Here is a 26,425-nt window from a genome sequence, read left to right on the forward strand (position 1 = left end):
AGGCTGATTGGGCCCTGATCGGACTGGTTGGCCTCCGCAGTGCGTGTCACAGTGACTGGTTATTCTGGTTGTTCCGTCGTTCCGGTTGCTTGGTTTTTATATATATAGATTATGAACTATGAAGGGCTATTTGTTAAGGAATTTTATTAAAAATTTTGATGACCTTGGAGAAAGATGGTGAGGTAATGTTTGAAGAGAAAAGAAGCAAGGCTCAGAATTACAGCACTGTAACCTCTAGTGTCAAGCAGTAAACCTGGCCGTCAGAATAGTAGTCATTCTGGACATTTATAGAGTAGCTCTTAAATGTCTGATGAACCTACTTCTACCTGTTGTAAAAATAAATGAAAGAAAAACCCACTTGAATCCAAGTCCCTTGCCTTTGTAGTAGTGACCACTTCACTACTCTATTCTTTAAGCAAACTCCTAAAAAAACTGTCTGTAATATGATTTCCATTTCTTATTGCCCAATCTTGGCTGAATCTAGACAGGCTTTTGCCCCTAGGTTATTTCATTGAAATAAGCTCATCGAGTCTCCAGTAACATTCAGTGGTCAGTTGTCAGTCATCTTGACTCGTCAGCAGCATGTAACAGTTGATCATTTCCTCTTTGAAATAGTTTCTTCTCTTTGTTCCTAGAAACCACACATGTGGTGTTCCCCTGCCTCCCTGGCTGCTGCTACTTGCCCTTCATTGACTCCTCTACCTATGAGTTTGAATCGTGGCTTCTCTCACTAGATGTGTGGCCTGGGCAAATTACCTACCTCATAAGCTTTTTGTGAGAATTTCTTACAACAGTGCTGGAGCATGGTAAGCTCTCAGTAAATGTCTGCTCTTGTTATTGTTTATAGCAAAGCATAATACATTGAAAAGAGAATGACATTTAGAATCAGGAGACAATACAGCTTCCTGGGTACTTTTCTCCAAAGTCATTTAATCCAAGTTAAACTTTGTATGCTTTTCTCATCTTTGTAATGGGATAATGCTCTACAGCTTTGATTTTGACGAACTAAAAAATATAAAGGGAAAAAACCTTTGTGAAACAATGCTATATAAAATTTAGTTGCTATTGGTCACATCATTTTTTTAAAAAAATAAATATTTCTTTATTGGTTTCAGAGAGGAAGGGAGAAGGAGAGAGAGATAGAAACATCAATGATGAGAGAGAATCATTGATCGGCTGCCTCCTGCACACCCCCACTGGGGATTGAGCCCGCAACCCAGGCATGTGCCCTTGGCCGGAATCGAACCTGGGACCCTTCAGTCCGCAGGCCGACACTCTATCCACTAAGCCAAGCTGGCTAGGGCAGTCACATCATTTTACTTTCTCTTCAAGAAGGTTCACAGCATTTCAGCTGGTTTTGAGTAATGAGGTAGTTTTTAAAGAATAATGACTCAGAAATTTAGTGAAAGGCCATTTGCTTTAAATTCATGCTTTAGTTATGGCTTGTTTTTGTGTTAGTCTTAAATTTTAAAATTATGGTTATATCAGCAGTCGCCAACCTTTCGGACCTCACAGACCACCAGTGGTCCACGGACCACCAGTTGGCAACAGCTGGATTATATAATTTATGAGGTAATTCCCATAAGAGAATAATGTTGAAATAAATACCTTTATAGAAGTTATCTATCAAGAGTCTAGAATTAATATACTTAGCTATACCTAGCATAAATTAGTAAACCTAATTTAGTAAACCTTATCTTTGACAACACAGGTCCTACCCAAAGGCACATAGTATGGAATATTTTTGGATACTGTGAGATAATCTTCCTTCTAATATTAATTAAATGCATTCCAAGTGTTTAATAGTTAGGAGGAAAAGTTGTAATCAGGTTAGTAAGTGGTAGAGCAGGATTCTAGTCAGATAGACTGTAGCCTAAGTTCAGGCTTCTAAACATTTCACTATACTGCTTATGAGAAAGAGAATGAGACTGGGGGTTGGGGAAAGACCTTCTAGAAATAAAAATATAAATAGAAATTTTAAAACTCACTAGATTTGTTTTATAATAGATTAGTCTAGAGAATTGGTGCACTGGGAGGTGATCTGAAAAATAACTTAACCAAAATAAAGAGATAGGAATGGAAAATATGTAAGAGAAAAAAAGAGAATTGGAAAATTGTGGCAGAAATTACTGATTTCCCTTGATTCATGTCTTCTAGGTAATGGCTGTATTCGTTGGCTGCTTTGCTGACCAGCTACAGCTTCCATTTCACTGCCTTTGTGATAGTGAGGTTTGGCTATATGACAAGGTTTGGCAATTTGGATGCAAGTGAAAGTTATGCGTGCATAGGTTTTAACCTTATAGATTATGCCTGTAAGGGGAAAGGCATTTCTCTTCCTCTTCCTTACCTCCTGTGGACTGGACTGTAGACAGTGGTGAACTGTTTTTAGTCACATGGAAGAGGGCAGTACTCCAAGGATGACAGAGCAACAAGATGTAGGAGTTTAGCTCTATTAGACTGCCAAGCTGCCAGGCCAGCCCTTACTGTCCCTTCCAGTTGTCATAGGAGAGGGGGAAATGCTTGAATTTTGTTTAAACCTCAATAGAGTCTCTTATTACAGCAGCCTAGTCTATGTCCTAACTAATAGAAGAGCATGAGAAGACTTGACAGTTATCTAAGGAGAACCCAGATATGAAGAAAAATCAAGTCGAGATAATATTTGAGGAGATTATGATTGAAAATTATAAACTGCAAAATCACAAATTAAAGAAGCCAAATAAATCCTAAGCAGACTAGATTAAAAATCAAAACCTGAACAGTTCATAAATTTGCACATAATCAGAAATATTAAAAGTAGCCAAAGGAAGAAAACAGATTAACTTCAAAAGATCTATAATTAGGGTGATTTATTAAAAGAAAAAGTTAAAAACAACAGAATAATAACTACAGTGTCCTGAGAACAAATAACTATTGAAACTAAAATATCTTGAAAGAGTATAGGTAACATAAGTTCTCAGATAAATAAAAACTGACAATGGAACATCACTAAGATGAATTTAGGTAGAAGGAAAGTGATCCCTGGTGGAATATCTGAGATATCAATTACAAAATAAGAAAGACTGAAAATTAAATAGCTAAGCATTTAGTCTAAATTCGAAAAAGAAAACAATAGACTTAAAAGCAGAAATTAAAGTAATATAAAACAAGCCTACAGTTAACTATTCATAAAGCCAGAGTTGATTAAAAAGACATAAAATTAACAAACCTGGTAAGATTGATCAAAAGAAAGACAGGGAGGGCATAAATAATAAGAATGAAGAAGGAGCTATAACTACAAATGCTACAGAGATTATTATAATGGAAAAGTGTACCCACTAACACATTTTTGTTTAAGGAGTAATTTCAAACGGTAGGTTATTGCATGTGTTGTCATAAAACATATTAAGCCTTTCAAGACCACTTGTCAAACATGCCAAAAATCTGACTCTTGAATAAGTAAGAGGGTAGAGGGTTGAATTAAATATTTTGATCCTTTACTTGAACTGTTGAAGAATTTCAAAGATTTTGGTAAAGATTTATTTGGGAATAATTGATGGATAAATATCTTTTAAAACAGAATTTGTGTTCCTTTTTTTTTTTCTTCCTCACCTTTGAGGTAGGAGGGAGGGGGGGAATAAGATTTGCCACTTGTAAGTTAAGTATTATTTTTTTAAGCTTTTATTGTGTGGTTTACAAAATCAGGATTTAGAAGGATTTTTTTTTATGTTGGGACTACTGATCTGTTTTGTCTTACTCTTACTACTTTTGTTTACCTTTGTTTACTATTGTTTGTTTTTCATTTTCTAATTCTGGTTGAATTGGTCAAGTTTCTTTGCCCATTTTTCCTGTAGTGATTTTTAGGTTATATATTACCCAGTTTTTGAAATTACCTTTTTTACATTTAGATTTATATTTTCAACATGCATGTGTAGAGATTCAATATACTTATCCTTTCCCCAATCAAGAGGAAAACTCTAACTTACCTTTACTTTCTAACTCTTTCCAAATTATGAGTTTTATTTCCAGATTTTTGTATATATTTTACAGGGATAATTAGATTTCTGGCCATAATTTTTGCTGATTTATGTGGTTGCCATATTTTTTATTCTTGTGCCTTTCTATTTCTTGAGTCATTTCCATTTTTTGTTGGGTTACCAACTCTAGCAATTTTGTGTGTGTATACACACACACACACTCTCTCTCTCTCTCTCTCTCTCTCTCTCTCTCGGCCTGGTGCATGATATTCATGCATGGGGGCAGGGGTCCCTTAGCCCGACCTGCACCCTCTCCAATCTGGGAGCCTTCAGGGGATGTCCTACTGATAGCTTAGGCCTGCTTCCCATGGTTCTCTGCTCTCTGCGGACCTGCCTGCTTGATGCCCCCGCAGGCCCTGGTGTCTGCTCTCTGTGGGGGCCTGCTTGCCCTTCGCTGCGGGGGCCAGGGGCAAGTAGGGCCCTGCTGTTTGCTTGCTTGCTGCAGGGCATGTTCCCGCCCCACCCCTGGCTGCTCGGCACCTCACCTGCGTGCATAGGCCTGGAGTGGCTGGGGTTCATTCCAGGATCCTGGGCGCTGTGGGCCTACAGGCTCAGAGCGGCCTGGGTCCCGAGGACGCCTGTCCCCGGGACCCAGGCCACTTGGTGCCAGCGAGTGCGCACAGCGCCACCCCACCCCCAGCCACTCAGCGCCTGTGTATGCAAATTAACCCATCATCTTTGTTGGGTTAATTTGCATACTCCTGATTGGTTGTGGGTCATTGAAAGGTATGTCAGTTTGCATCTTTCTCTTTTATTAGTGTAGATATTATTTAGTTCTTTTTGTTTGTATTATTTATAATTGTGTTGTTTAATTTACAAACATTTTGAGATTATGTAGTGATTTCTAGTTTAATTGCATTTTGGTTAAAATATATGCTCTGTATGATTTCAGTCCTGTGAAATTTGTTGAGATCTGATTTGTGGCCCAGCATGGTCTGTTCTAGTAAATGACCCATGTGCACATGAAAAAAATGTGTAATTTGCAGTTGTTGGGTGTGGTGTTCTATATATATCTGTTGGGTTAAATGTTAAAATCTACTTATGATTGTGTATTTGCCTAGTTTTCCCTTTAGTTTTGTCAACTTTTGCTTTATATATTTTGCCTTGTATTTTAATTTTTTCCTATTGAATACTTATTAATGTGATTACTGATATATTTGGATAGCGTGACATTTTTCTATTATTTTATAATTGTCCATCTGTTCCTTTATTTTTCCTTTCTCCTTCTGTGTTTAGTTATTAAAACATCCCAAAATGTAGTGGTTTAAAACAATAACTATGTATTATCACTCAGAGTTTCCTAACTGTGGAATTAGGGAGTGGCTCAGCTGGGTGGGTCTGGCCTGAGGTCTCCAGGGTGTTGTAGTCAGATGGTGACTGTCTGGGGTCATCTTGAAGGCTTCTTTATTCACTGTTCTGGGAGGACTCAGACAGCTAGGGCTCCTCAGGCCACTGTCTCTGTGGTCTCTCCAAGTGGCTGCTTCAGGGCAGCTTGACAGCTCTGGGACTCTTTCTAGCTTCAGAAGTCAGACATCACTCGTACAGTTTTGTTTACTAAACCCGTCCACATTCAAGGGGAGAAGGAATATATTTTTTTCTCTAGAAACTTTTTAGGATTTTGTCGTCACTTTTAGTGGTTTGAAATTTCACTATAATATTTTCAATTGTGAATCTCTGATGATGATAATGGTGGTGGTGGTGGTGATGATGATGATGATTGCATTCACCAGGCACTTTATATCTGAAGAGTCCTGACTTTCTTATTTACCTCTGGAAATGTTGTTCTATAATTTCTTTGGTTTTTCTGTTTGATTTCTAGACTTCCTGTCAGAGAGCTGGCAGAACTTGGGGTTTATCCTTCTTACCTCTTTTCATACATTCTCTCTCTCTGTCCTTTTGTTCTGCATTCCTTTGGTGGGTTCAGTAGATTGGTTCACTTACTTGCTTTTTTTTTTTTCACTTACTTGCCTTTTAGCTATGTCTATTTTTCTTTTTGGCCCATCTACTGAACTTTTTTTTATTTCCTAAGTTTCCCAATGTGTGTTTCGCAAATTTCTTTAAGGATATTACATTTACTTTACAGTCTTCTATAGACCCTCTTAACTCTGTTTTCTTTGAATGTTGTTCTGTTTATTATATTTATTGCCCCTGTCAAATTGTTTTCCTCAAATCTGTAATTGTGTGCTCTTGTTGGGAATCCATGTTGGCCTCTAAGAGTGTGAAGACTAATTTATAAGCTTCTTTTATAAGTATAAATGACTCATCATTTTATCTCTGTATACATCTTCCTCCCAAAGTACTTGTCTTGAGAAGAATAGGAAGAAAATATCAAGAAAATTTTCTCAATGAGAAAATACTGTGATTTCATGTTACAAAAAAAGTTGAACTTCCATTATGATATACTATGAAGAACACTGTTTTTTATTTCAGAAAGTTAAGCCTTAACCATGATTTCTATATTTACTATCACTAGCCACCCCTCCCCTCCCCTCAGCATGTTGTGGTCAGTTTTAAGTTTTAAAATATAGATGGCTTCTATAAATATTTAACCAGCAAAATAACTTCTTGCTAAGAAACTACCTTCAGTGTTTTTTTAATGTAAATTTTTTTCTCTAAAATTTCTTTAATAAATTTTGTTTTGTAGGTTTAGTTGTGGAGAAACTATTTTGTCTTGTACTTAGTTTACATAGTTAAAAACAGAAACAGGATCGATTTGTGTCAAAATGACAATGAAGTTATATATTATTTTGTGAAGTTCAGTTCAGCTTTTGCTGAAGAAAGAATGAAAAATTGCTATATTATAACTCTGGACCATGTTAGAGACTCAAGATTGACTTAAAATTTAAACATAGTGTAATGTTTATTCTTGTCCTCCTATTTGTCAGGGAATCTTAACCAGAGTGAGAAATTTTCTGGTGCTGTGTGGAGAGTACAAGGCACAAGAGATTTCCATAAAAAGGCAAGGGATTTGCTTGGAAGAACATAGTGGTTTTCAAACTTGGCAGTAATGAGTTAGAACTAACTCCTTTAAAAGAAAATATTAATTCACATTATTCCTTATTGGGTATTTGTGTGTGTGTCTTTTTATCTGAGCTATACATTCTTGTATTTGCATGTGTGCATATAGACTTAAATTTGTAAGCCATGGTATTTATTTATAAAGAAAATATGACTTTGGAACTTAACTATCTTGCCACTTGAGTTGAGGATCGGCCAAATATTTTATTGTTGCAGAATACCCAAAATAATTTGGCCATGTCTGAGTGCTTTTCCCAAATTCCCTTGCCTTAGGAGGTAATTTGGAGAGTATAAATGAACCTTACTATATTAGGATTCCCTCTTGAAAGATACACGTTTTTGGATTGAATGAAATCATCTCTTTTTGAAATGACAGCAGTCCTAAGACTAAGAATCACTTGGGGCCTAGAAAGGGAGTTATGGATATGGAGGTCTGTCTGGATGAAATACATGCTCTTGTGTTTAATTGTCAGTATTTTTTTTTCATAGAAATGGGAGAATCACTTGACACAAACAGAGGTATAGGGTGACCAGGTCCAGAATATACCTCTCCCACTTCATTTTTTCCTCAGGTTTTCTATCCATCTATATGTGGCTGTTTCTCAGAGCTCAGTTCCAACCTTTCTTCTGTATTCATTGAATAAATGCCCCTGGATTGATCATCTTTGGTTTCAACTACCTTTTTTCATAACAACTCCTACATCTTTACCTCAAGCCCACTGGTTTCTGCCGAGCTTCCAGACTCTACCTGCTTTCCCATAGGATTCTCAAAACAGATTTTTGGCTAAAAGTATTAACTTTTAAAAAATATATATTTTATTGATTTTTCACAGAGAGGGAGGGAAGGGGATAGAGAGTTAGAAACATCGATGAGAGAGAAACATCAATCAGCTGCCTCTTGCATACCCCCGACTGGGGATGTGCCCGCAACCAAGGTACATGCCCTTGGCCGGAATCGAACCCGGGACCGTTCAGCCCACAGCGCGACGCTCTATCCACTGAGCCAAACCGATCAGGGCTTAACTTTCTTTTTAAACCTCTTTTTGTAGTTCCTGTCTTAATGGGAGGTGTGCTACCAGCCACCTAATTTCTCCCAGCTAGATATCTAGGAGTTACCATTGACTTCTTCCTTCACCTTAATAACCTCTAGTTGGCGGTGGAGTCCCCTCGCACGAAAGCACTGCTCCCCCTTCAGCGTAGTGCTGCTGTGCAGGCCTCTGTCCTTGCCACCTGAGCTGTTCTAGTCGCTCCCCATAACTCTTCTTCCTGCCTCTAGTGTCTCTTTCCTCCGTCCATTTTATGTATTGCTATTAGTTACCTTTCCAGAGTAATATCTAACTGTATTACTTTTCAAAAAAATCAGGGCCCCCCCCCCCCCATTGCTTACTAGATAAAATGTAAACTCTTTAATATGGCAAATGCCTTTGCAAGCATTGCCCAGTCTCCATACCCAGCCTCATTTTTCAGACCTTTTATACCCTGTGTTCTGACCACACCGAACGACGTTGTCTTCCCTGGATCTTCTCTATTTAATGGTGTAGAGCAGGGGTGGGCAAACTTTTTGACTCGAGGGCCACAATGGGTTCTTAAACTGGACCGGAGGGCCGGAACAAAAGCATGGATGGAGTGTTTGTGTGAACTAATATAAATTCAAAGTAAACATCATTACATAAAAGGGTACGGTCTTTTTTTTTTTTTTAGTTTTATTCATTTCAAACGGGCCGGATCCAGCCCGCGGGCCATAGTTTGCCCACGGCTGGTATAGAGTGTTAGCTCAAGGTGTGTCTTCTGCTTGGAATGCCCTTCCCTACAGACTTGGAGCATTTCTGTTTAGTTATTACTTAGCTGTTATGTAACTTGCATGAAAAACTGCACTCTCCTCTGATCCTCCACCCCTTTAATTTTGTTTCTGATAACTTTGTTCACATCATGTGGTAGTTATTTTTTCTTCCTCTGTGAGCTACTTGAGGATGGGAAACATATGCTTTTGATTTTTATGTCCCTGGCATCTCGTATTGAACTAATACCTAGGAGATGCTTTGAAAATGTTTGATTCAGAACAACAATCATATTTGCCATTATGTCTGTTGCATAGTCTACTAATTTATCCTTGCTATGTTACTTAACAGTTTGGGCTGCTATAACAAATTGCCACAGGTTGGATGGCTTAAACAAGTTTGTTTTTCACACTTCTGGAGGCTGGGAAGTCCAAGATCAAGGCACTGGCAGATGAGGTGTCTGGTGCGGACCTGCGCCCTGGCTGTCTTGTATCCTCACAAGGCAGAGAATTGAGGTCTTGGATCTCTCATAAGCACACTAATCCCATTTATCAGGGTTCTGCCCTCATGACCTCGTCTAACCCTAATTACCTCCCAAAGTCCCCACTTCTTAATACCATCGGGTTAGGAGAAGGTTTTCAACGTAAGAATTTGCAGGAACCCTACTTGGGTTGGCTCAGTGGATAGAGTGTCGGCCTGCAGACCGAATGGTCCCGGGTTCAATTCTGGTCAAGGGCATGTACCTTGGTTGCAGGCTCCTCCCTGGGCCCTGGTGGAGCTCACACAGGAGGCAGCCAATTGATGTGTTTCTCTCAACAATATTTCTCTCTGTCTTTTCCTTTCTCTTCTACTCTCTCTAAAAATCAATGGAAAAAATATCCTTGGATATGAGGATTAAAAAGAAAAAAAATTTGCAGGAAACACGTTCAATTCATAACACTGTGTATATAATTGGCTCTCTGAGAAATTTCCCTTTTTTCCCCCATTGAATTTTCTTAAATTCTGTTGAGCTCTAATTTACATATAATAAATGCACCTATTTTAAATGTACAGTTTCAGTAAGTATTTTTTTTTCAATATATTTTACTGATTTTTTACAGAGAGGAAGGGAGAGAGATAGAGAGTTAGAAACATCGATGAGAGAGAAACATCGATTAGCTGCCTCCTGCACACTCCCCACTGGGGATGTGCCCGCAACCCAGGTACATGCCCTTGACCGGAATCGAACCTGGGACCTATCAGTCCGCAGGCCGACGCTCTATCCACTGAGCCAAACTGGTTTCGGCATGTTTCAGTAAGTTTTGATAGATGCATACACCCCATGTCACCACCACCACAGTCAAGGTACAGATCATTGTCATCACCCCCAAAAGTTCCCTTATACTCCTTGGTTGTCATCACCCCTCCCTTACCACCACTGGTCCCAAGCAGCTTTCTGGCACTATAAGTTCATCTTTTGTAGAATTTTATATAAGCGGAATTATACAGTATTCACTCTTTTGTGTCTGGTTTATTTTGCTGAGCGTATTTTTGAGTTCATTCATGTTGTTGCATCGATCAACACAGCTCATTCCTTTATGTAGATCTAAGTTTCTGTCTCAGCATTTTCTTCCCACCAGAACTTCCTTTGCTTGTTACAGACGTGTTCTGGTGAACTCCCAGCTGTTTTTTTTTTAATCTGAAAAAATTCTTTTACTTTCATTTTTGAAGAATATATTCATTGCATTTAGCATTCATCTAAACTTTTTTCTCTCGCTTCTTATAACCCTTCCTTTTTTTGCCAACTTTTCAGGAATTTAATTATTGTGCCTTGTACTTTTCTTTGTATTTATACTGAGGAGAGGGTTTACTGAGTTTCTTAAATCTGTTGATCTATATTTCTTATCATTTTGGAAAATACTTTTGATAGTTTGATATTGCCCTGTGGTTCTCTTCTTTCTTTTACCTTTCTTCTCTCCTTTCTCCCTCTCCCTTTCCCCCTTCTACTTCTCTTTTTACCCTCTTCATCATAACCGTTTGCTTTCTGCATCTTAGGTCTCTGAAATTTTCATCTGCAGTATTTAATATGCTATTAATCCCATTCAGTGATATTTCCATTGCAGATATTATTTTTGAACACTAGAAATTTACTTTGGTTCTTTTTTATTTCTATCATTTCCTCATATTTTCCTTTAAATCTTTGAGCATACTTATTTGCTTATAATAGTTTTAGTGACCTCATTACATAATCTCATTTCTGTGGCTGTTACAGTGAACTCATTTCACCCTCATTTTCAGGTCACATTTTTTTTCTTCTTCATATATCTACTAATGTTTTATTGGATGCTATGGACATTGTAAACTTTACATTGTACGATGGATTTTTTTTTTCATGTTTAAAGAATTTGGGGTTTTATTATGATAGGCAGTTGAGTTACCTATGGATTGGCTCTGTTCTTCGGAGACTTGTTTTTGAGCTTTGTTAGGAAGCATCTAGAATTCTTCTATTCTAGTGATTCTGCTTCTCAAGTATGAATCTTGGGATTGAATTAATTTTCTGTATTTCAACAAGGAGGACTTTTCTGGTCAGAACTCCCCTATTTCCCAGCATTCTGGGAATCGGTCAGCTTGTAGATCCCTATTTGTTCTTTGCCTTGCCTCTTGGAGTTTCATCCTGAATGCCCTGCTTAGTGTTTGGCCATAGATTCAAGTAGACCCCTGTGCAGATTTCTGGAATTCTCTGTGCATAATCTCTTCGCTGATATGCTTCTGGTCTCTGCTTGAGTTCTTCCTTCCTGCACCACAGTCTGAAAAGTGCCTTCAAGCAGAAAGCCAGGGCCATTGTAGATCTCACTTCATTTCCTCCCACCTCTCGGAGATCACAGTCCTATATTGCTTACCTACCAGTGTCTGAAAGCAGTTGTTTTTATATATTTTGTCTGGTATTTTGCTGTTATTTTAGGATGGCAAGTTCATTCCTACATATTCCATTATGGCCATTGGAAATACTTTCCTGCCTTTTTTACTTTTTAAGATAATCAGGGTATATTTCTTTTTTTTCTCTTTAGCAATTTGGGCCTTATGGAGTATATTACTATTACCCACCTATATAAAATTTTAACGATATTATCCCTAATCTCCCATTTGTAGCCTAATAATTTTTGAGTTAACATTTTACATAGTTCAGCTATATGTAATAATGTGAACAAAATAGTATAGAATTACTATATGCTATTTTAAGCAAATTACATAGCATGTATGTACATTATATTAAAGCTCATGAGTAAACTCAAAAAAGTACATAAGCTGTTTTAAATGAGAGCTTCATAAATAATTGAGTTTATGACTGTACTTATAACTGCTAGTTTTAAAGTTATTTTCTGATCAAACACTCTTAGAAGTAACAAACAGGCTAATGATTGATGCTAGTCAAAAATGATCTTTAATGAAGTAAAATGCTTGGCAGTAGTCCTATAAAGTGATGTTAAAATCTGCATAGTTTTACTGTGCAACCTCTGTCTTCGCTTTGATAGCCTTAAGGGGGAAAGCAAACAAAAATAAAGTCCCATTATTTCATGTAGCAGTTGTACATTCTTAGGCTAATCTTAGCATGTGTAGTTATCCTCGATTTTTTTTTTCCAGATTGTCAGTATTTAAACAGACCACACCATGCGTGAGTACAAGCTAGTGGTCCTTGGTTCAGGAGGCGTGGGGAAGTCTGCTCTGGTAAGTTAGCCACCTAACTATAACCAACTAGTATAATACAAGAACATGGCTGTGTTTTTGCTTTGAAACCTCAAGTCACTAAAGAGAAAAGGTGCCAGTGTTTTTTATATGCTTATATCTGACCCAGAGGGGACAGGGATTCTTTCAATAACCATGGATGTGTAGTTTTATAATGGTGGCTCGTTCATTCTTTCATTTACCAAGTATTTATTGGTTACCTTCTATAGCGTTCATGATTCAAAGAGAAATAAGATTGTTTTCATTTTTAAGGCATTTACATTTCAGTGGGAGAGACTACACTGACACTGTAGATACCAGTGGAGTAAGCCCTACCCTAACCTAGACTTAAGTGGAGCGAAGGCCATGTTTTGTATGCATGCTGCATTTATTTGGTAACTGTTTATTGAGCTTCTGCAATGTCAGGCACTGGGGTTGTGGCAGTGAACACAAGCCATCCCAGTCCTGCACAGACCTTACATCATCCTGGGAGAGATATGATAAATACACAGTTAAACAAAGAACCACTTGATTATAATTTGCAGGAGAGATGACTTTGAACGAAAAGTACAAATTGGTGACAAGTGAACCTAAATTAGCATTAAAACAACTAAGAGAAAAGTTGAAATTGCTGGGGTAGGAATGAGCAAGGGGGAAAGTAGAGGGAAATGAGGTGAGAAGCAGGCTAGGGTCAGATTAGGACTTTTTTGATCCTCACCTGAGGATATGCTCATTGATTTTGGAGGAGAGGAGAGGGGGCTGGGGGGAGGAGAGAGAAAGAGACATTGATGTGAGAGAAACATTGATCGGGTTGCCTCCTTTGCGCACCCTGACTGGGGATCAGACCCTCAACCTTTTGGTGTACAGGATGGTGCTTCAACCAGCCAAGCCACCTGGCAGGGGCAGGGGCAGGAAAACAGTGTTTTTCTAACCCTCTGCCCTGAACCATATTTTGGGGACCTCTGCTCTAGCATAAAGCATATTAGGAAGTTTAAAGTTCTTGGTGTGATTATATCCTGAGTTTCCTTTGAAGAAAAGATTAGTAAGAGAGATGTTTGAAGTTTACTGTATTCAAGTTAATCTATTTAGCTCAAGCTAAAATCATGTTCAAAATACTCCTCTGGGTAACTTGGTGTCAGACTCTCAGCCCACATCTTTACCTTTTTCTCTAGGATTAATGGGCCACATCCTGTTTAAAGCTCTCCCGGAAATATTTCACAGTCATCTTCTGTACTTCTTTCCATTTGTCAAATGATAAAATACCTAGTTTCTAGTCTGTGCTTTACAGAAATCCTAGAGATAAAAGTAGATAATCTGAAAAAGATTTGTAGGCAGCATTTTCCAGTGTAAAGCATAAGGCTTCAGAATCAGGATGGTGTACATTTGAATCTCAGCTGGTGTGAATGTGAAATTTGAATGTGATTATAAATGTAATAAATCCAGTACATTTTAATTCCCTTTTATCTTTTCCCCAAAATTAGAAAGGCTGGTTCAAGACTTTAAAATTTAGAACCTTACATCTGTCTCCTTTCAGAGCATGAGATAAAAGTTATATATAGAAATACAGAGGAGTAATGGAAGTTTGCTGATAATTTTCATTTTTTAATAAATTAGAATCTGTGTCGTTATTTGTATCTTTGTTGCATTTTAAAACGTAATATACGTAATAATTAGCAGTGCGATGTCAGCAACAACACTGCTGACAGTTTTGAACATGACCATCGCCTTTCATAGTAAGTTACTCTTATTATGTCCTTATATTGAAAGATGTTTACCCAGGCTTTTCACATAATTTCATTTAATCTTTACCACATTGTGAGGTTAATAACATTTAGAGGAGTTGATTTTTTTTTAATTCTTTAATTTTTCTCTGCCTTTTTTTTTTAGACAGTTCAGTTTGTTCAGGGAATTTTTGTTGAAAAATATGACCCCACGATAGAAGATTCCTACAGAAAGGTAAAATATGAAAATTAAGTAACTTTAATGCTTGAAGTTTTCCAGTGACTGAAAGTCTGTTTAGTTTTATAATAACTTTAAAGAAATTTCATCTTTAAACTATAAAAAATTGGTTGTTGGATTCTGTATGATACCATAATGGTAGATACATGTCATTATACATTTATCCCAAATCGTAGAATGTACAACACCAAGAGTGAACTCTAATGTAAACTGTGGCTTTTGCATGGTGATGATGTGTTGATATAGTAGGTTCATTAGTTCTAACAGAATCAACTCGAGTGTGGGGTGCTGGTAGTAGGGGAAGCCAGTTAAAAACGGGAAGGGTACATTGGAACTCTGTATTTTTGCCAAGTTTTCTTGTGAATCTAAAAAATAAAAGCTTTTTAAAAGGGAAAAGTTGATCTTGACAAAATATACTATTTTACTTAATTACAAGATTAGCTAGAATTGTGGATGATTTTTATGATTTTATTTCCCAAATCTGATGGGGTGGATGGTGGGCAGAAGACAGTGTTATAAAAAAGACTATAGCTAACAATATACCAAAGAAAGGAAGGAAGAAAGGAAGGAAGGAAGGGAGGGAGGGAGGGAAGAAAGGAAAGAGAGGAGAGAGAGAGGGGGAGGGGGGGAGAGAGAGAAAGGGAAAGAAAAGATTAAACCTACCATTCAACAATAGGAAATGAAGTTCATTGAACTGTACTGACTGAGCAATTTCATTATCTGCACATTGGATACAAAATTGTGCTCTAGATACTTTGAGAAGCTCCAGGCCTAATTCATTATTCATTGAATGGCCCTTTACAGATTGGGCAGGCTACCACATTTGTCCCACAAGTGGTGGGACAATGACTGTGGCCACCAGTGGTGCTTCTCAGTCCCTGATCTGACAAAGAAGCAGAGTTTAAAGTAGGCCTTAGGCTAATTTTGGAGACAGTGTTGCGTTACTGAGATTTCCCCCAAATCCGTTGCTGGTTAAAGCTGTAACTCCACATGGAGACCTGTACCTGGAAGGCAGGAGATTGACCACATTTCTCAGTCCCTTCTTTATTAAAAAGTGTCCGCACCTGAGAGCTGATACTTTCTTTAAGCCAACCTTCTCTTCTTTTATAAAACACTGGGCTTTCCCTGCCGAAAGTGCTCTTGCAAACACGGTGAATGTTCCTAAAACCCACGGGAATTTCTGTAAGAAGTGTGGCAAACATCAGCCCCACAGAGTAACACGTACAAGAAGGGCAAGGATTCTCTGTGTGCGCGGGGAAAGCGGCATCCTGACAGGAAGCAGAGTGGCTATGGTGGGCAGACTAAGCCGATTTTTACCAAAAAAAAGGCTAAAGCTACAAAGAAGATCGTACTGAGGCTTGAATGTGTTGGGCCCAACTGCCGATCTAAGAGAATGCTGGCTATTAAGAGATGCAAGCATTTTGAACTGGGAGGAGATAAGAAAAGAAAGGGTCCAGTTCTAAGCTTCATATTTTGTTTTATTATGTGACAATAAAATCGTGATATGTTCACTTCAAAAAAACAAATAAAACACTGGGAAAGTAGAGTTCAGTTATAAAATTTCACCTTATACACACAGCTTTTCCTAAGAAGTATCTTTTTCCTCAAGTCCTGAGGACTGTATGAGTTCAGTGATACTCACTAGCACCTCTGTGTTCCCTGTATCTCTTAAACTAAAGTTTTCCTGTGTATTAAATTTGGGATTTAATACTTTGTGCTTTGTTTTCTTTAAAAATAATATGAATGATCACTTTATGCATTTTTTCTGTTAGAACTATACCTGTTTTCCTACAGTTTTTCTTAAGTCATAGAATTTGACCAGTAGCTTTCTAGTAATAACAAAAGTCATTACTCAGAGTTCACAGTGATCAGAAAATATCTAAGCCCAACATTGATAGCCCTGGCTTCTGTAATATTAATAGAAAATGCCTGAGACCTCCTGTTCCTAATTGCAATACCAAGTTAAGTCTTACCGATCCAGCACACTCTGGGGAAGCACGTTGCCCTTGTTCGTATGCACTGGAGTGAAGAGGGGGGAGGAAAACAGACTGAGGCTTTGATGTTACTTTTTCACCTTTTCTTCCCCGCCCCCAACAGCAAGTTGAAGTAGATTGCCAACAGTGTATGCTCGAAATCCTGGACACAGCAGGAACGGTAAGCATGCTTTCTCCTTTTATGATAGATTTCAATTTGTGAACAGGTTTTATCACCTGAATAACTCCTCTGAGTAGAAGTAATTATTATGATTTAGAACAAGTTCTCTAAATGTAGGGCTTCTTAAGTGTTTTTATGTGCATGACACCATCGATGGTGGACTTAAAGCTCATATCTCTCTATTAAATTATATGTTGAGTTCACCTATGGGTTCTCTGTGTTGGGTTTCTTCTCCCTGTGTTCAGGTAAGGATGATGCTGTTAATGCCCCCAAAAAAGGGTATTTCAAACCCAGAATTTTAGTTAAGATAAGTAGTTTACTGGGTTTAAATAAGTATGGTCTCTTGGCACCATAGTCATTCATTTTTATAAAGATTATTTTGCTTTTATTAGTATTTTAACATCTCAAGGGTTGTTGACAGATACTTGTTTTCTTTTTTTCAATATATTTTACTGATTTTTCAAAGAGAGGAAGGGAGAGGGATAGCGAGTTAGAAACAACGAGAGAGAAACATCGACCATCTGCCTCCTGCACACTCCCCACTGGGGATGTGCCCGCAACCAAGGTACATGCCCTTGACCGGAATAGAACCTGGGACCCTTCAGTCCGCAGGCTGACACTCTATCCCCTGAGCCAAACCGGTTAGGGCCAGATACTTGTTTTCTGACAAAACTCTTTAGGATTATTTGGAGCCTCATTTTTCTTATCTTTAAATGAGTACAATAACATTAGTATATCTTGTTTCCAATCACTTCTTACTCCTTGAAGATTTTTGCTCATTCTAATATTGCTTCAGTTAGAACTCTTGGTGATTTTAGTGTCCAGATAGAATCTCTATAGATGTTGTAGATAATCCAGTAGCCTTGACCTCCATCCTGCTTCAGCCGTTCACACCCATGGTCTTACCTTAGACTATGTGATTGCCCATAACTGTAATACCACCCAGTCTCCTTTTCAAGCATGACGCTCTCCACTTACCACTTCCATTTTCCATCTCCTTTCTTTCATACCCTTTAACTTCATTAGAACGTGGTTCCATTTATTATAACATCTTTGATTATTCCTCGTACCCTCAATCCCCTCTTCACATAGCTTCAGGCCCATGGTCTCTCATTCCTAAACAATCTCCTGCATATTCTCGCAATGATGCGAGAGAATCTTTGATCAGCTACCTCCTGCACTCAACTCCCCTGATGTTTCAACAACCTTAGATGAGTGATTCACTGTATATTCATTTGGCTTCCAGGAAACAACCCTGGCTTGGTTTTTGCCTGTGTCCTTGGTTACTCCTAAGTTTTCTTTTCAGATACGTCTTATTTCTACACGCTCTTCATGATTGAGAGCCTCCACGTTCAGTACTTGGGCTTCTGTTTTCTAGCATCACTGCCTTGAGATCATCTTTATTAGCACTAAAATGATTTAATTAGGACCTATTAGTAAAAAAGTAATGAATGATATATAGTTTTTTTCTAAATCACACAAAAGTAAATTAAGGTGGTTAAGATTTTCCTTCTAATTCTAGTTTATTGTCGTTATTTCCAGTCAGGTAAGTAGAGAGCAGGAACATTCACCTCAGGAGTTTCTAGAAACCATGCATCATGTCTTATGTTTATTGTCATAATAGCATGTAAATAAAAAATGCAGTAGCTCACTTGTGATTATTCTGATTTAAGTTGTCCTAATGTGTGTTCAAGAAATCATGTTTATAATTGCGTATTTTTATTACAGGAGCAATTTACAGCGATGAGGGATTTGTATATGAAGAATGGCCAAGGGTTTGCACTAGTATATTCTATTACAGCTCAGTCCACATTTAATGACTTACAGGACCTGAGGGAACAGATTTTACGGGTTAAGGACACAGAAGATGTAAGTATTCTTCTCTCTGTAAGACACACTGCTATCTCTCTGCGGCCGAATAAAAAGTGCCTGTTCTCTCTCAGTAGAGTATTTGGGGGGTATCTACCACATGCCTAAAAGAGCCCCTGTCACACACACACACAAAAAATGTTTACCTTTATAATTTACCTACAAATTATATGCCTATTGAGATAGTTCAAAAGGGAGGACAGGAATGATGACGTGTTCCTGCTCTGTGGGTAGGACGTGCAGAAGCAGGGGTGGAAGAAGGCGGGTAGAAGTGAGGCTCGGTTGAGCTTTGAGAGGTGGACATTATGTCAGAAACAGTGTTCAAAGAACATTGCTAAGAATCATAATGATTTGTTCCTATTTCTAAAGTTCTGTTGGTATAGTTTTTATTTACAGGTGTTTTTGTTAAAAGATTTTCGTTAACCAGGTTTTTATTATTTTTTAAAATATATTTTTATTTATTGCAGAGAGGAAGTGGGGAGAGAGAGATATAAATATTAATGATGCGAGAGAATCTTTGATCAGCTGCCTCCTGCACTCCCTCTACTGGGGATCGAGCCCACAACCCGGGCATGTGCCCTTGACTGGAATTTAACCTGGGACCCTTCAGTCCACAGGCCGATACTCTCTATCTACTGAGCCAAACCAGCTAGGACAGGTTTTTATATTTTTAATTTTATTTTTGTTTTAGAATTTTTATCTTATTTGGCATTTGTTGTTTTTGTGCCTTTTTGCGAAGGTGAAATGTATATTTTACATGTCTGCTTCAGTTTTGAACTATGGAGGCTTCCCTTTCAGTTGTATCAATCAGGATATTAAATTTCATTTGTACCTTTTTCTCTTTGTGTGTTCTCTCTCATTATTAATGGGAACATATGCACCTGCTGGGGACCTTCACTTAGGCAATATTGTAGGCGGGATGGATTTATACCATATGATTCACGACCAACCATAACCTAATGAATAGTCCTCTTCCTTCCCAGGACTAATTTATCTAAGAGAGTTCTGTTTTTTAGGCAGTTACATGCAAACCACTGAACTCTGGTAATGGTCATCATTTTATCCATATAACAAACTAAAAACAATGGAGTTAGTTGTAGGTGCTTAGTGTTTCATCTAACTTGTGATAATTGCCTATTTTAGGTACAAGATCCATCATGTCCCTTAAATTCTTTCTTTTGTATCATGTCCATCACCTCACAAATGGCTTTGCTCTGTGGGCATCTTTGAACTAAGGGTGTGGTACATTTTGTTACCAATCTGTTTTATCGGAAGTAGGGGCTGTGGGTGGACATAGCCAAGCATTTCTGGTATGGAGAAAAAGCGAATTCGTCACTGCTCTGGCTGTATTTTCTCCTGAACAACCCACCTGAAGTGGTCTCAGATTTAGATGTCAGGTGTAGAAGCAGTACTTGTCACTGCTCCTGTATTGGTCTTGCCACTACTTCTGGCATTTGTTGGGACTGTGAGATGAAGCACTTGAACCACAATTAGGTCCTCGAGTACATTCTTCCATATTCAGATTTTTCCACTTGGAATTCAGCTATCACTTGTAACCCACATGGGAATTTTGGGATTATATCTTTAAAATAATCAGCAGATCAGTGTAGTAAGATCTCTTCTATAATTTTTCTGTCTCTTCCCCTGCCATCCACCTTCTCCCTCTAGCACAATGGTTCTCAACCTTCCTAGTGCCGTGACCCTTTAATACAGTTCCTCGTGTTGTGGTGACCCCCAACCATAAAATTATTTTCGTTGCTACTTCCTAACTGTAATTTTGCTACTGTTATGAATCGTCACGTAAATATCTGATATGCAGGATGTATTTTCATTGTTACAAATTGAACATAATTACAGCATAGTGATTAATCACAAAAACAATATGTAATTATATATGTGTTTTCCGATGGTCTTAGGCGACCCCTGTGAAAGGGTCGTTCGGCCCCCACAGGGGTCGCGGCCCACAGGTTGAGAACCACTGCCCTAGCCACATGTGCACACCTTTTTTAAGCACCCGGTGAAGCATACGGTCCTCATTTGCACAACACAGTTGGTGGCAGGTAGTTGCTTACTTGTAAGGATAAGTAACAAGTATGTTAGCGTTCGTTTCCTGTTACTTTCTCCCACAGGTTCCCATGATTTTGGTTGGCAATAAATGTGACCTGGAAGATGAGCGAGTAGTTGGCAAAGAACAGGGGCAGAATTTAGCAAGACAGTGGTGTAACTGTGCCTTTTTAGAATCTTCTGCAAAGTCAAAGATCAACGTTAATGAGGTAACCTCCAGCTGCTGGGCAGCACAGACAAGTGTCTTTTTAGTCTTTAAGTTAACAGCCGAAAACTATTTAAGAAAAAAAAAATTATTCTTTTAAACAATCTTGATTCTACAGATTTATAGAAATCACTAAGTAATTCTTTGTTTGCATAAAGTCACTTTGATGACTGTAATGAAGGCATTCATATTTACCTTATATGCAAAGAGGACGTTTAAGCTAAAGGAATATGTTTAAAGTCCTGCTAAGCCTCATCAGGGGTGGGAACCTTCTTTCTGCCAAGGGCCATTTAGATACTTATAACATCATTCGTGGCCCATACACAATTATCAGCTTAAAAATTAGCCTGCTGCCAAAACCAGTTTGGCTCAGTGGCTAGAGCGTCGGCCTGCGGACTGAAAGGTCCCGGGTTCGATTCCAGTCAAGGGCATGTACCTTGGTTGCAGGCACATCCCCAGTAGGAGATGTGCAGGAGGCAGCTGATCGATGTTTCTCTCTCATCGATGTTTCTAGCTCTCTATCTCTCTCCCTTCCTCTCTGTAAAAAATCAATAAAATATATATAAAAAAAAAAAATTAGCCTGCTGTATTTGGTCAAACATTTAATTAGCTCACCCCTAATGCCTTGGCAGATCCAGACCAAATGATTTTGTGAGCCTTATACAGCCCCTGGGCTGGATGTTCCCCACCCCTGCTCTAGACATGGGCCAGAAAGTAGTGTATGAAAATTGTCACATCACCCGTGTATTGTACAATTGCTTATGCAGATATGTATAAATAGGTTATAAAGTCAGTAGGAAACCACAAAAATTAAAGTAGTTACTATAAAGAATTTATAGAGAAACATACTACCTCATGGATATCACAGAATTTGGTGTTTTGAGTTCTGCCTTCCTTTAGTGCATGACTCAAAGTGAGGAATTTGAGTGTGGACTGTAATTCGCTCTCTTTTTGGCCTGATGCAGCAGGTGCACAAGGCTTTTTTTGTCCATGACTTAAGCACTCCACTATCTTGAGAACGTAGCTGTGGACAGGAATGCTTCACAAGTAAGCTGCCTGCCTGGGTGTAAAGGGCCAAAGTTGACTGGATCCCTAAAAGATTGGTGCAGTCCCCAGCTGCCACCACCAACCAAGCAAAAGCTTGAGGTTCCCTTTTGTTCTTTTCAACATCATTTTTTTTACACTTTTTTTCCTTTCCTGGAGCGCATAAGCTTCACTTGCTGGTGTGCTCGCCACGTGTAGCATCCCAGGTAATCAGTCTTAGAATGCAGCTCGCTCACAGCATGGTGGGAGCGGGGAGCAGGCGAGGCTATCACAACCTTGTGTTTTCTCTTGCTGTTCCTCTCCTTTGGTTCTATAAGTCCTTTTATCTGACTCATGTTTTATCTGAATAATATTTAACAGAACCAAGATTGTTGTGTGGAACAAGGTCTCAAATGCTGGTTGAATAAGTACATTTTTCTTATTTTCATTTAGATATTTTATGACCTGGTCAGACAGATCAATAGAAAAACACCAGTGGAAAGGAAGAAGCCTAAAAAGAAATCCTGTCTGCTGCTTTAGGCCCACAGTGAGCAGCAGCTCTGAGCCAGGTGAGTGCCGAAGGCAGAGCACGTGCCTCTCTTGTCCTTGACTTTGTTTTGGGCTGTCTCCAAACTTCACTACTTCCCATGGCACCTATTGGGCTATTTCCAGCTTCTGTAACTTGTAAATGTGATACCTAACCTGTAGCTGTGCTCATCTTGTGGGTAATATGTCTCTCTCCCCATGAGATTCCAAGCTGTGTGAGAGAAGGTCCGTGTCTGTTTTGCTCACCACGGTGCCCCCAGTGCCTGGTATAGAAGGATCTTCAAGACGTAGTGGTTGAGTGAATAGAATGGCCCCCAAGGTCACTCCCAAATTCATGCCAAATTGAAGGAACAGTGCATCGCCTGAAACAAAAGGTCTTGCAGAAAGGCTGAAGCGCGCATTGGATGAATTTTTCCAAAGTGAACATACTCATATCTGAGTAAGAATCTCCTCCCCCAAATGGAACCCCTGCCCTGAATCCTCACAACATGGGTTAGTTTTGCCTCTCTCTGAAATTAATATAAACAAAAACATCTGACTTAATTTATGTCTGGCTTCTTTTACTCAAAAATGTGAGGGTCTTTTTGAAAATCATCCTGATTGCATATAGTAATAGTTCATTTTTATTACATGACTATCCCGGCAACATGTTTATATATTCTGCTGTTGTGGGCATCGGGTTCTTCTGGGGACCAGCACTGGTAATTCTGCTGCACATATTCTTGTACAAGTCTGTGCCCGTGTGCATGTATTTCTGTTTGGTGTATATCCAGGAATGGCCTGGCCAGGTTGTACACTGTGTTTATGGGCAGCTTTCGTAGACAACACTAAAAAGTTTGTCAAAGTAGTTGAACCAGTTAGCACACGTAGCAGCAGTTATGAGTTCCACCTTCCCCAACATTAGTGTTGTTGGTCGTTTTGACTGGGTGTGTGGTGCTACGTCAGTGTAGTTTTGGTAGTAGCTTTATCTCAGGTACAATTGACTTCTTTCCAATGTTTTGTCTGGAGGCTTCGAAGTAATAATTGACTTCAAATATTGCATAAGTTTTCATTAAGTGAGGCAATTAGCGCTAGCCTTAAAGCTGCCTATCAAGTAAAAAACCAGGCCCTGTGGGGCCATTTGTTTGTTTTTTGTAATTCTGTATTTAACAATTTCTGCTTTTCTTCATCAACTGCATAAGCAATACCATAAAAGAATATGTTTACACAGTGGAGTTATAGGGTAATTTGTAAACTTGGTCTGCTTAGAGGAAAGTCAAGTTCCCACTTGAGAATTGGTTGTGCTAACTCCTCTTGGGTCTGTTCAGTAGATCGCCTCTTGCAGAGCCCCACATTAGCTGGAACATGCCTCCTTAGAGAGATGAGTGAATGTGTCTCTCTCTCAAGGGAAACAACTGGGTAGTAATTTCAAAGAAAGTAGAGGAAAATGGGCAGAAGGGCAGGGGGCATGGCATCACCTCTGGGAGCTGGATTCAGGAAAGACAGCTTCTGGCCAAATGGTTGTTTTAGGCTAGTGAAATCTTGATTCATTAGCTATAAACCATCAGTTCCCTGAAAGTGATTACTGTTAAAATTGCTGGTGCTTGTGTGTGTTTAGTTAAGGGTGCAAGGGAGGGAAACAAGGGCTCCGTCCCTGATCTGAAGTATGTTACTTCCTCTCTGAGAGTGGACTGCCTGTTTATGCCCTTACCTTGGCTGATCCTAGTTTAATTTCCAACTCGCAGAAATGTCCATCAAACTTATACTTAAAGGAAGAGGTTCCATCTCCTGGCCTCTTGTGAAAATTCACCCTCACACATCCTACAGTGTATTGTGAGATTTACCTTACAGGAAAGAGATCTTGGCCTAGATCTAGAAATAAAACTTTCATCCTGGTTGCATAAATTCTTAGGCTCTGCTGTGTAATTCAACTCACAACATAGTTAATAAGTCACCTGAGCTCTCTGTGAGTGTTTGGGAATAGGCCACTTACCAGTCGGAATACTTTGCATACAGAGCATTGTGTCTTGATTACGACTTGAGGACCCTGTTGATCCCATTTGAAAAGTGCTGCGATACGGGGTAAACATTTTTCGTAAGAGTATGTGACTCTTGCCGAAACCGGTTTGGCTCAGTGGATAGAGCATTGGCCTGCGGACTGAAAGGTCCCGGGTTCAATTCCAGTCAAGGGCATGTTACCTGGGTTGCGGGTACATCCCCAGTAAGAGATGTGCAGGAGGCAACTGATCGATGTTTCTCTCTCATCGATGTTTCTAACTCTCTATCCCTCTCCCTTCCTCTCTGTAAAAAATCAATAAAATATATTCTAAAAAAAGAGTATGTGACCCTTGAGGGTAACTTATCTAGCCTTAGCCTTTAGGCAAAATTGTACTGGAATATGTTAATCTCTTTCTAATGTGTAACACTGTTAAAGATGTAGGAGAGAAATTCATTTTTGGAAAATTCTTTTTTTTTAAATATATTTTATTGATTTTTTACAGAGAAGAAGGAAGAGGGATAGAGAGCCAGAAACATTGATACGAGAGACCGATCAGCTGCCTCCCGCACGCCCCCCAGTGGGGATGTGCCCACAACCAAGGCACATGCCCTTGACTGGAACCGAACCTGGGACCCCTGAGTCCGCAGGCCGACACTCTCTCCACTGAGCCCAATCGGATAGGGCTAGACGTGGACTCTCTTATAATATAACCTTAGACTAGGATTATCTATCTGATATCTACCCCCATCCTACCCTCAGTGCCCTGAGAAAACGAATACGGGGATCAGCTCTTTCCGTGTCTTTTCCTAACGTGTATTGTAAGTGGTAACCCTAATGGGCAGAGTCCTAAAATAGTTGAGGAAAGACTTTCCCATGGAGCCCTGGCCGGCGTGGCTCGGTTGGTTGTGTATCATCCCGAGCAACAAAGGTTGCAGGTTTGATTCCCATCAGGGCACATGCCCAGGTTGCGGGTTCAGACTCCAGTAGGAGGCATGCAGGAGGCAGCTGATCCATGTTTCACTCCCACATTGATGTGTCTCTCTCTGTCCCTCTCCCTTCCTCTCCCTCTAAAACCCAATAAAAAAAATTTTTTAAATTCCCATAGAAAGAGTTTGCAAGCAGATGCTGTTTCCTTACTGCAAAGGAACTTTCAGAATAAAATTATAATAGGATAGAAATAAAATAAATACTGTTTTCCTCTTTATAGACAGGACTGTCAGATATATTGTAAAACACTAAGTATAATAAAACTACTTTATAAACACTTTTAAAGGGAGTTTAAAATAGCCCTATTACTAGAGCTGCTTAGTATAATTTGTTCTCTAGTAACAATCAGCCAAAACCATTGTTTCTTTCTATATTATTAAATATCTGCTTGTTTACTATTATGTTCTGACATCAAGAGATTAACCGTATATATAACATATGTCTGTATCTATTCAACATTCTAGATTACAGGAATGAAGAACTGTTGCCTAATTGGAAAGTGCCAGCATTCCAGACTTCAAAAAATAAATCTGAAGCGGCTTCTCCTGTTTTATATATTATGTGAAGAATTTAGATCTTATATTGGTTTGCACAAGTTCCCTGGAGAGAAAAAAAAATTGCTCTGTGTATATCTCTCAGAAAATAAGACAATAGTATTTCTCCTTTGCAATAGCAGTTATAACAGATGTGAAAATAAATATACTTGACTCTAATATGATTATACAAAAGAGCATGGATGCATTTCAGAAGTTAGATATTGCTACTATAATCAAATGATTTCATATTGACCTTTTTATCATGATTCCTTCCGTCAGGCACTAACATTTGGTTTGTGTGTCTTTGTTATTGTTTATAGATTTAAGGCCTTTATTTTATAATGACCACATCGTTTTAAATGCAACAAGTAGCTCCTTTCTGCCTGGAACCTGCAGAGCACTTGGCTTGAAACCCCCTAAGTAACTGGTAATTTCTCAGAACATCTTGCACTGTCTGTTCTGGGTATATTTATTCCTATTATACAGTAACATACAGCGGGCTACATAGAATAGTTTTGTATATTCTCTCTTGATCTTAAAGAATGTATCTTATTGAATAAAATGTCCCACTGTGTATTATTTTTATATGTAAA

The 26,425-nt window shown here is 38.8% G+C and overlaps 1 protein-coding gene and 1 pseudogene across 5 annotated transcripts in view; both read left to right on the top strand.

Annotated features, from left to right (window-relative positions):
- RAP1A (RAP1A, member of RAS oncogene family) overlaps positions 1-26,124 on the top strand; it is a 60,059-nt gene extending 33,935 nt beyond the window's left edge. For 3 of the 5 annotated variants that reach the window (XM_006763007.2, XM_006763006.2, XM_015563436.1), the window contains 7 exons: positions 12,431-12,514; positions 14,399-14,467; positions 16,568-16,624; positions 18,353-18,493; positions 20,623-20,766; positions 22,239-22,354; positions 25,761-26,124. In XM_006763007.2, coding sequence (XP_006763070.1) covers positions 12,458-12,514; positions 14,399-14,467; positions 16,568-16,624; positions 18,353-18,493; positions 20,623-20,766; positions 22,239-22,325 — 555 coding nt within the window. In that variant the 5' untranslated portion in view covers positions 12,431-12,457 and the 3' untranslated portion in view covers positions 22,326-22,354; positions 25,761-26,124. Of the gene's footprint in view, positions 1-782; positions 807-12,430; positions 12,515-14,398; positions 14,468-16,567; positions 16,625-18,352; positions 18,494-20,622; positions 20,767-22,238; positions 22,355-25,760 lie in introns of those variants that run through there. The other 2 variants (XM_006763008.2, XM_015563437.1) reach the window with 2 other exon arrangements.
- On the top strand, positions 14,955-16,151 carry LOC102751420 (annotated as a pseudogene).
- Positions 26,125-26,425: the final 301 nt, after the last annotated feature.

This window comes from Myotis davidii, unplaced genomic scaffold, assembly GCF_000327345.1.
Source record: "Myotis davidii unplaced genomic scaffold, ASM32734v1 scaffold217, whole genome shotgun sequence".
Taxonomy (NCBI): Eukaryota; Metazoa; Chordata; class Mammalia; order Chiroptera; family Vespertilionidae; genus Myotis; species Myotis davidii.